At 43.0% G+C, this 9,874-nt stretch overlaps 1 protein-coding gene across 1 annotated transcript in view; it reads right to left on the bottom strand.

Annotated features, from left to right (window-relative positions):
- Window positions 1-130: 130 nt before the first annotated feature.
- Window positions 131-9,874, bottom strand: part of LOC100651712 — a 37,352-nt gene continuing 27,608 nt past the window's right edge. The window contains exons 3-14 of the mRNA XM_003393832.4: window positions 9,234-9,342; window positions 9,101-9,125; window positions 8,826-9,006; window positions 8,289-8,635; window positions 7,448-7,514; window positions 7,015-7,323; window positions 6,639-6,747; window positions 5,971-6,305; window positions 4,986-5,102; window positions 3,985-4,071; window positions 995-1,627; window positions 131-726 (exon numbers count right to left, since the gene is read on the bottom strand). Of these exons, the coding sequence (XP_003393880.2) occupies window positions 559-726; window positions 995-1,627; window positions 3,985-4,071; window positions 4,986-5,102; window positions 5,971-6,305; window positions 6,639-6,747; window positions 7,015-7,323; window positions 7,448-7,514; window positions 8,289-8,635; window positions 8,826-9,006; window positions 9,101-9,125; window positions 9,234-9,342 (2,487 nt within the window). The 3' untranslated portion in view covers window positions 131-558. The remainder of the gene's footprint in view (window positions 727-994; window positions 1,628-3,984; window positions 4,072-4,985; window positions 5,103-5,970; window positions 6,306-6,638; window positions 6,748-7,014; window positions 7,324-7,447; window positions 7,515-8,288; window positions 8,636-8,825; window positions 9,007-9,100; window positions 9,126-9,233; window positions 9,343-9,874) is intronic.

Raw genomic sequence — 9,874 nt, 5'->3', positions numbered from 1 at the left:
GTATTCCTTTTTGCGAATAATCGTACCTTCCTCTGACCAATGTATGGACAATCGAGGTTTTACTGTTTTTATCATTTTTATATAGTAATAGGATTATTTTACTAGGGGAAAAAATATAGAAACGATCTGGTTCCATTAGGTATTATCGTCTTTATTTTTCAGTTCGACGGCTCCATCGAGTTTCACGACCTGTACATTAGTCGGCGACGGAGGGAACTCTGTTTAAAGACTCGGGCCTACGTGGTAAAAGGTGTCGCGGCGCCTGTCATTTCGGTTAATTAAGGGTACTTTAGCCGTTTCTTATTCCTTAGACGCTATAATACGATAATAAATAACATATAAAAAAAGACATACAGGTAAAAGACGTAAAAAAGAAGCTCACCAATAGGGGGAGCGCTCTTTCATCTAGAATAAAAAGTCGATGTAAGTTCAAAGAGCGTGCAAAAATGTACAAAGTGGCAGAGGTACATGGTGGACTCCTAAAACGGTTCGTTTCGACTTTTTTTTCTTTTTTTTTTCTTTTTGCTTTTTTTTCTTTTATGAACGGAAGCTAACTTTTTATCGATTATTATGTTCGGGGTTCACTTTGATGGTGACTTTGTTGTTGAGAGCGGACGCGAGCTTCTCGATGTTGCTTTGTGGCAATTTTCCCGGTTCCGAGTTCGTTGTCTCGTTGTTGGACACCACTGTGTTTTCGGGGATTGGCTTAATACTTGGCTGGGCCTCCTGAAACAAAACGAACAATTGTTTTTACGAAGTTTGCTCTACTTCACGTTTCTTTAACGTGTTCTTCGTCGCTTTGTAATCGCACCTGTTAACGTCAAACGTGTAATTAACGTAATTTATACTTTTATCGTCTGTTGTTTTGTGCCTGGCGACTTAATCGACTACTTATACTAAGCATCGCGCTTATCAGCCAAACGACATAATGACATTACACACGTTTCGATCTTCGTTTACCTTTCGAAATTCATGCAACAAAAATTCCACTCACCCCGTCAGTCTTTCTTCTTAAGTTCGATCTTTGTAACGTTGCAGCCAATTCGTTCTGCAATCTCGACACCACTGGCCCATTCGCCAATTCATCCGTGCCGTTTCTATCTGATCGAGACTGCTGCGACAGGAAGTCGAGCTTAGACGGTTGTTTAGCTTCCCCTTCGTAGGCGCCTATCCTAATGGCGACTTTTCCAGGGGCTGGCTTCAAGTTCGGTGCGTTCGCAGCTGCCGGAGACACGGCTGCTTTTGTCATTTCCGGCACGGGACTCGGCGACGTCTCCTTTCCATTCACTTGTGGCTTGTTTCCGGTACCGTGTCGAGGACTTCCGTTCGACGTGACCGTAGAATTATTTTGTATGGGGAAGTAAGTTGGTGGTGGCTTTGGAATCACTGGGTTTGGAGCCTCTTTCAATTTAAATGACTCTATGCTTTGCATCTCCACGGAATCCTCGGCGCTTTTGGTCTTCGAAAGAAGCGGAAGCGGGGGTGGAGCCGGTGGTGCTGGAGGCGCTACAGGCGCTACAGGCGCCGGAGGTGCTGGAGGTGCCGGAGGTGCTGGAGGTGCTGGGGGTGCCGGCGGTATATTGTTTGTCGGCACTGTCGACGTGTTCAATACCCTTTTTTCTTGTTCCTGGTGACAGTTTAATGAGATTAAGATAAGCAATGATAAATTTAGTAATTTATACAGCAGAAAAAGAAGTCGAACGATACATATTTAATTTTATAGATACTATGTTTTAATCTATTCAGTCTACCGAAGGTTGTTTCGAAATATAGTTAAGATTATGAACGTATATATTTCATTTTTTCCACTTTAGGTATTCTAGACTATTCTTCGTTCAAGAATGTAGATTTAATGCTAATCGGTCAGATAAACTTGATAACTAACATTGTAAGGCGTAATAGTAACCAACACGCGACTCCTCCGTTCACCGTTGCTCAGCAAACCGTTCATGTCTTCGGTTTCAAAAGCCTAGCATTTTTCCTTCGATTAACTTTCCTTCGCTAGTAGCAACAGCCGCGGCAGCGGCGCATAACGGTTCAATTTCAACCGTCTTTTTGTAAATCACTTCCGACTCGTTAACGAACAGCCTTTCGGAGAGCACTCGCACACGGTCGTGGAACTCGAGGTCGCGACGAGAACTAATCTTCGTTGTCGTCGTCGTCGTCGGTACTTTTCGCCAATTACGCGCGTCTACGCGAATTACCAACTGCGGCGAACGCCAAGTGCGGCACCGCTTTTTCGTTAATCACAAGCGAACCGCATTTCGCGGTGTTCCGCAGTGGCCACCTTGAAACCAATCGCACGCCACGATTCGAGTCGGTTGAAAACAGTCACGAGCGTAACTCGCGCTCTTATGTAAGCTCTATTATTTTACACGTTGCAATTCGAAGGAAATCAACGTGCAACGTCGACCAACATAAGGAAAAATCCTTGCGACAGACGATCGCGTCCACTTGTGTTCGAACGAGCCGGCCACCAACGATCGACTGTTCCGCTACCGTCGAACGTCCGTTTAACAGCACCGATTACCCGCCGATAAGTCGATTATGTAATGAGTCATCGATTCTACGATAATTTACGCGTTTCTAGGAAGCGCTGAACGTCGCGAGGTAGAAATAATTCACTCGAGTCTTTCTACGGCGAAATTGTTGTAGAGGACAATCGATGATCGGTCGATTAGTAGATGGTTAATTAGCGGAATCGTTACAGCGAACAGAGCCGATTTAGAAAGCACTAGCTGCTTCCCCCGCACGAACACCTCTATCGTATCGTAATCAGTTGTCAGGCTTAATTAGCTAACCGCGATTCAATTAAGGGCGTGATTTAGTATTGCCCGGCCGCGAAACGACTAGTACGGATCCAGTGTTCGTATCGCGCGGCAGATTCAGCCGGACTGAGAACAGAACGGTGAGACTTACGTGACTGTAAGAGAGGAAGATCGGTCTCTATATCGCCGCCGGTCGTCAGTTCGAACCATACGCGAGTGTATAACAGTTAATAAACGCAGCTTGTACATAAATTCAGGTGCAGCTGAGCGTATTGCGCTGCACACACGTTCGGTGTGTTTCGAGACTCGTGCAGACAATGACTGGCTGCGAAGTCTTCGTAATCTTGAGACTCGTTATCTATTTACTTTGGCAGATCTTCGGGAAGAAGGTTGTGTAATTAAAAACGACGCAAGAGAGCACGGTATAGCGTATCGCCTCGAGAACTGGAAGAATATGCCCCGAAACCACGTTATTTGCTTTGTTTCGCGTATTTTTCTCCAAACTTCCCCCTTTACCGCCTCCTTTTTGTATCAATATTTAATTTCCACGCTCGGTTGCCAAGCAGCGTATTATAAGTATATCGCCGAGATACATACGTTTCCATAGCGAATTCATTTCCAAGAGTGGCTAATAGGATTTTTAATTAACCGCATACGTGTATATCCTTAGTTCCGCTCTTTCCATCTTTCCGTGCGATACGTACGAGGAGTATCGTCCTCCCTGCTCCTCCTTCCTTTGATTAGTTCGCGATCGCAACCGAGAAATTTTATTCTAGACTCGAAGTCTTTTCGTGTAATCAGAAGCTGTAACGTCTTCCTCGTCGAAGAAAGGAAACGGTGAAAGTACTAAACGTTGTACTTGAACGGCGTGCATTACGCGTACGATTATAATAGAAACTTTAATAAAAAAGAAATTTCTCCATCTATACAATTTTTCTTCTACTTTTACTTCTTTTACACCGGTCACCTAATTATCTCAAATCTTCTTTTGCGATTCAATTGATAATATCAGAAACGAAATCGTTGGAAAAAGTATGTAACTAAGGTATAGTAGATGTTGCTATAAGATATATTCTAATTATCGCAATAAGAAAAACAAAACAGTCACGTTCACGCAAATATCACGAGGTTATTAGATAAATCAAGGAAAATCACGTATTCAAGTATATAAGTAGATCGTTCATGTACCGCAAAGATAAGCTTATCATTTTCTTACCTGCTCTGGCGCCTGATCGGAGAAATGAACTTTTTGCTGAGCGCTGTTGAACATCTTTCGATGGGCACGCTTGAACTCCTCCATTAGCTGTAAACAATTTAATACGTGTGTTATCGCGTCTTTACTGTTACTTTATTATTGATATTATTCCTCTGACCGAAGATTAAGCACCGAACTTAATCGATCGAGAACAAAGAGGTCACACGGTAAAATTTACGGCGCGCTCAATGCGCGTTCGGTCGCAAACTGAACTCGCGAAACGCGTACGAGCGAGCTGCGCGCCTGTGAATCGTCGTCGTTCGAACGCTCATCTACGAAAGTTCGATCGTTTGCAACATCGCGCGGTAATTTTTAATTAGGCTGGCTCTCTACTCGTTATCGACGTACAGACGCTTTTCAGTATCTGCGCGGCGTATTAATCGCCCCTTTTGTTTTTTCTGCATCTATTAACGAGCGTTTCTCCTTTATCCATCGAGAAAAACAATCCTCGGTGGAATCGTTTCGTTTTCATCGCCGATCTAACACCGATTAGATTTTTACGAGATTAGATCGTCCACCCATCGAACGAGAGATCAACCGGTCGTAATTTCAATTTCAACGTTTTACAACGTAGCGAGTGAATGAACTTTTCGCGTGTTAAGTTTAACTGACAAGCGTGTCGGATGTCACGGGAGGGATCGTGTGGGTGTTCGTGATACGAGAATCGGGCTCTCGTACGTGGCAAGTGAACGCGCGATACGAATGCTCAACTTACGAGTACAGGCGACGTTATGAATGCACTGGTATCCTGCAATTCGACGGAGTCTAGTTAAAGTTCAAAAGTCGCGCGGTAAAAGATCGTTGAATGCATCGGAATCCTATTGTCTTGGATCGTACACTTGAACCAATTTCGACGTTTACGTTATATTATGCTACGACATGTAGATTTAAGAAAAATCAAACAAAGATTAACAGAACATTGGTCTTATCGCAGTTTGTGTAAGATCACAAATATTGACTACCTTATCGTGCGTAACTTTCTGTTCTTGCGCCCTCAGAGCTTCCGGGTTTTGTGGCTTCCGCGGCTCCGCAGTTTTCTCCTTTCCTGCTTCCATTTTCGCGGCGTTGTTCATGTTCCTCTGAAAGAGACGATGCATTAAATACGCTTACGCATCACGATCGCGTATAAATATACCATCGGTAATCGATATTTTGTGACGCAATATTTGATCGATTCAGAATTAGTCATACTGTGAGAAAGTCTCGATCGAGTTAGACGGAATGAGCGATAAGAGATTTGTCGACGATAAGGAATCTACATGTGTTACTCGGTTGTCCAAGGAATAGAACGTCTCTTATGATGAATGAAACCTTACTAATGTTGCTATTATCGCCACCATGGAAACATGTTGAAAGAACCAAAATCTTATCTATTGGGAAGAAAGCAGTTATCTTTGCAGATGACGCATGATATATCGCAAAAGACAATTACCCATGCTAAAATAGAGACACAAATATAAATTTCCATATAATATAGCTTGTTGGTTATTAAAATTTTCGTTGCTACATGACAAAAGTAAATTATTTACTAAGCATGAATTATTTACTTACTTTATATCGAAATCTTTAATCGTGAAATAATCAGTCTTCTTTATTGTTTATTGTTACCTATTTGACATAATTATTTTAATCTTCGATCCGATAAGATCGTGTATGCAATATGAGTCATCGATTGCAAAAAAAATGTCATGTTTATAAAATAATACCAGCATTGAGCGGTGATCTAAATTCCAATTGAAAGGACAAAAATATTGCCGCGCCAGATAGGCGCCACTCTCGCCACAAAGACTCCGAAGACGAGAAAAATCCAAAGAATCTCCACGGAGAATCGGTCGATATAAAAATCCAAATTCCGGTAACACGGCCGGTAATGCGCATAAACAAGCAGGTAATGCGATCCAAGCGGTGTATAGGTTTCGCGAAGAGGAAAAGTCGCGGCTCTCCTACCTGCTGCGCCCGCCTCTGCAATTCCTGAGTGATGGCAGTGCTTAGATCGGTGCAGGCTATCGGCGATGTCCTTGTGGCGCAATTGCGGGGCGTTGCGGTGGCCGCGGTGGCCGCGGTGTCATTGGTTTTATTGGTCCCGGTCGAGGTGGCAGTGATCGAGCCGAACGAAACTGTCGACGGTGGCTCGCAGGAAGACGTCGATAAGGACGAAGAAGTCGAAGCGGAGTCCTTGCTGCAGGAAGACTCGAGGCTCGACTCTGTTTCCGTCGAGCCTGTACTGCCCATAGACATTGTGCTACCCATTTGCATACCCTTCGCGTTCATTGGCTTCGTGTCTGTAAGGATAGAAACGCATTTCACGTTACTTTATGATACGCGTTTTAGAAGTTGACTTTAACACGCGTTGTTAAAGTCCGAAGTATTGCGAGATATTACGAAAGGATCTTAATAATTTAGAATGTTGTTTCTTACTTAGAAAGTGTCAGCGTTTGACGCTACTGCGATTCTGGACTTTTTCATGTCATAATCTCGCCATTGTTTCAAGCAGGAAAAATACTTTTAACGTTTTAAGAGTACGTAACGTTTTCTAACGATAGAAAAATGACGATTTACCATACGTGCCGTATCGATAGATCTTACGTGTATTTTCTCGAATTATTTTAACGCACCTCCGGACCATTTATAAGGAAGAGGTGGCGGCGGCGCTGGTGGGCATACAGTTTGGTGGATCTCCACGGTCGTTATCGTTTTCCTATCTCCGTCCTGTGTGCCATTTTCCTGTGACAAAAGTTTAACAAGAGGCCTCTCAGTCCAACGTTCGAACGTACAATCACCGTACCTCCACGATCGTTTCTCTTTTTAATTAAGCCGCGTCGATGGCTCTAGGCTGCTGTACACTGATCATTACGTTAATTCGATCAAGATAATCGCGATGATTATGAGAAGACTCGGAGGTAGAAAGCGCTGATCGAATACTCGTTAATTATCAAACAGTGAGCGCTAGATATTAGAAGAACAATACCTATTAACACAAGAGTAACTCACTTTGGATCCATGATAGGGAGGCATATCATCGGCTGGACCATCGTAAATGACGTCCTGTTGCCGCATATTGTCCCTTCGATAAGCCAAACGACGATTCGCTTCGTCTCTCGGATTAGCGTCGAAATCGTGGACTTCGTAATCGATTCTTGGCGCCACAGGATCATACAGAGGCTCGTTATCGATATCATCTTCGTAATTACCACGCGAGTTCGGACGACCTGGTGCACCTACGAACCTGTGGTTTTGGTTCTGGCTCTGATTAATACGGATCACCGTGGTGTTATTTGGTCTTCGAGACCATTCCTGAGCCTGCGAATCGATCAATTATCATCGCTTAGCGTCTCTCTATTTTTCGATCGAACGACTATCACTCTTCAGCATTTTTCAATTTTTCATAAAAATCACCATCCATTTTTTGAATAAGAATTCGTACCTGATCCACGTGAGCCCATTCCGCGGAGCTGCAGCTGCTGGTGGACAGGGCAAGCGGGCAACAGATCCTGCAATATTCAGGGTCACGTGTTACCAATAATTTTTATATCAAACGGTACTACTTTCTAATTCCAATTATACAACATCGTGAGGAAGCAAGACGTAAAGGAACGAGGGTTAAGAACAGGATGAACGTTTATGAGGCGGTCAGGAATTCGTCCTGTTCCCCGGTGCTACGATCGTTATCACCGATTGTCCTATTAATAGACCGACTTTCTCCTTGGTGCAAATTCGTCGATGCCACATGATAACGGTCGGTAACGAGAGAGAGAGAGAGAGAGAGAAAGAGAGAAATACCTATCCAATGCCATAAACTGCGCGAGCTACTGCATCTAGCTCGATTCTATGGCAAAGAACAGTTTAACTGGTCCTTGTTAATTGTAATTACGTACAACGGTTCAGGCTATGGCATAATAATCGTGTTACAATATGGTCGTTTAAACGTTACATCAGAGTTATGCACGTAACTAATTACAGACACTTCTTTACCATTGCAAGGCATTTATCTTGATTAGACGGGAAAGTGAAACAAATTTCTGATTCTGTATATATTACTCTGCCTATTTGTTTTGGTTTTGTAATCTACGCAATCAATTACCTAACGTTAGAGAAATAAAATGACATAAGTAGACCATAGATGTTTGCATTGCAGGAACAAAATCTACATAGAGATTTCTTTCGCTTTCTAAATGTTAACGAGAGGATCGCTTTACTTTACATATTTCGTATATTTCGAGTGTTCGAGTTTTTCATAAGTACCATTTGCTCTTCGTCTTACTAACCTTCCATTTCGGTTGCAAACGTCATCGCGAGGGTATCGATGATGCATTCTAGGGTCGTGATGATGTTGCGGCGAGTAAGAAGGATTCTGCGGCTGTGGGCTGGCTGCAGCCATACTCGACGTTTCAGAATCGTAACCGCTCGAGCCACGGGTCCATAATGGTTCAGGGCAGTCGTAAAGGTGATTCGGCGTGGGTCGTTGCACTATGAGGTCGAGAACGGCGGAGCTTCTCATTACCTCGATGGCTCTTTCGAACGGAAGATCAGTGAGACGCTGGCCGTTGCACCAAATTATAATGTCGCCGGCTTTCAAGCCCGCTGCTCTAGCTGGTCCATCGTCTCTGGTGCCCTAAATGAATTTTATTTAATTAATTCTCGATTCTCCGTTATATCGTGCTATTCCGTATCCACGGTAATTTGACCGAACAAGATCAATTTTACTATCGCCGTTTAAGTCGAAATTGAAAGTAATTGAAATTAAACACTGGAGAGTTAGGAAATTACTATCAAATGTCAGCGAGAAACTATGTATAATTAACCTGAACTGTGAGGCCTGGCACGATGCCTCTGCAAACACCACACCCGAGGCGACCCTTCTCGCCGACGAGAATTCGAATCCTGACTTCGGTGCTCGGAACGGCACCCAAACCAGTTTCGTTGTACTGTAGCTGCTGCTGTTGCTGCTGCACCATGTGCCAGGTGACCGGATCGTTCGGGTTGCTTTGCGAATCATAAAGTACTTTTATAACGAGGAAACAGTCCGCGGACTAACGCGAGAGCCTTGCAGAATTTTTAATGAGCGATCGGTACTTACTCTTTCACAGGTATCATTCCCACGCCTGAAACAATAAAACACGAGCAATCAGTATAAGTTGTTCGCGTGTATTCTGGAGTTGAGAGAATTCAAAAAAAAAAGGAAAAAGGAGGAAAAGAATGCGAGTAATTACTTCGAATCTTGAGAACGAGCACTTGTTGGTTTTTTGCCAGAAGTGCCACTTCCTGATGGACTGCGTCCTCGACCGGATACCCGTTCACCCTTATGATCTGATCACCGACCTGAAAGTAAAAAAACAAAGTGAAACGAAAAGTAGAATACACGGTTAACGAAATAGAGCAGAAACCGTAGTTTCGTAATTACGGAATCGATTCGTATCTTTTGACCAATGTTATACGAATAGCTATACCACCAGGCAAAAGTTTGAAATCGCTACGTGATTCCCCCGGAGAATTAAAAAGAAAACAGAAAAGAGTTCGTCACGTCTAAGAACTTGAGCAAAAATCAGTTTCTTTCAGAACTAGTTTATCTCGGAGTAACCTTCGATAAAGAATTTGTCGTTGTAAAGGAAATTTACAACTATCGATATCGAATTAAACAGTTAAAAATTAATAAACTTAAACTTAAACTATTAATGAAATTAGCGAGGGACAAAATGTAAGTACAACCAGGAAACAGATCCCAAATTTTTGACCGATGCATGTGGATGTTTGTGCATTTGTGAAACACCGTAAATCGCAGCAATACACACAATATACAGAAATACGTAAAACATTCAAGATATAGTAATCATTGTAATATTTAATGGATGAA

Source organism: Bombus terrestris, chromosome 2 (genome assembly GCF_910591885.1).
Source record: "Bombus terrestris chromosome 2, iyBomTerr1.2, whole genome shotgun sequence".
NCBI lineage: Eukaryota > Metazoa > Arthropoda > Insecta > Hymenoptera > Apidae > Bombus > Bombus terrestris.
Note: the sequence above shows the minus strand (reverse complement) of the source record. Positions and strands in the feature narration are given on the sequence as shown.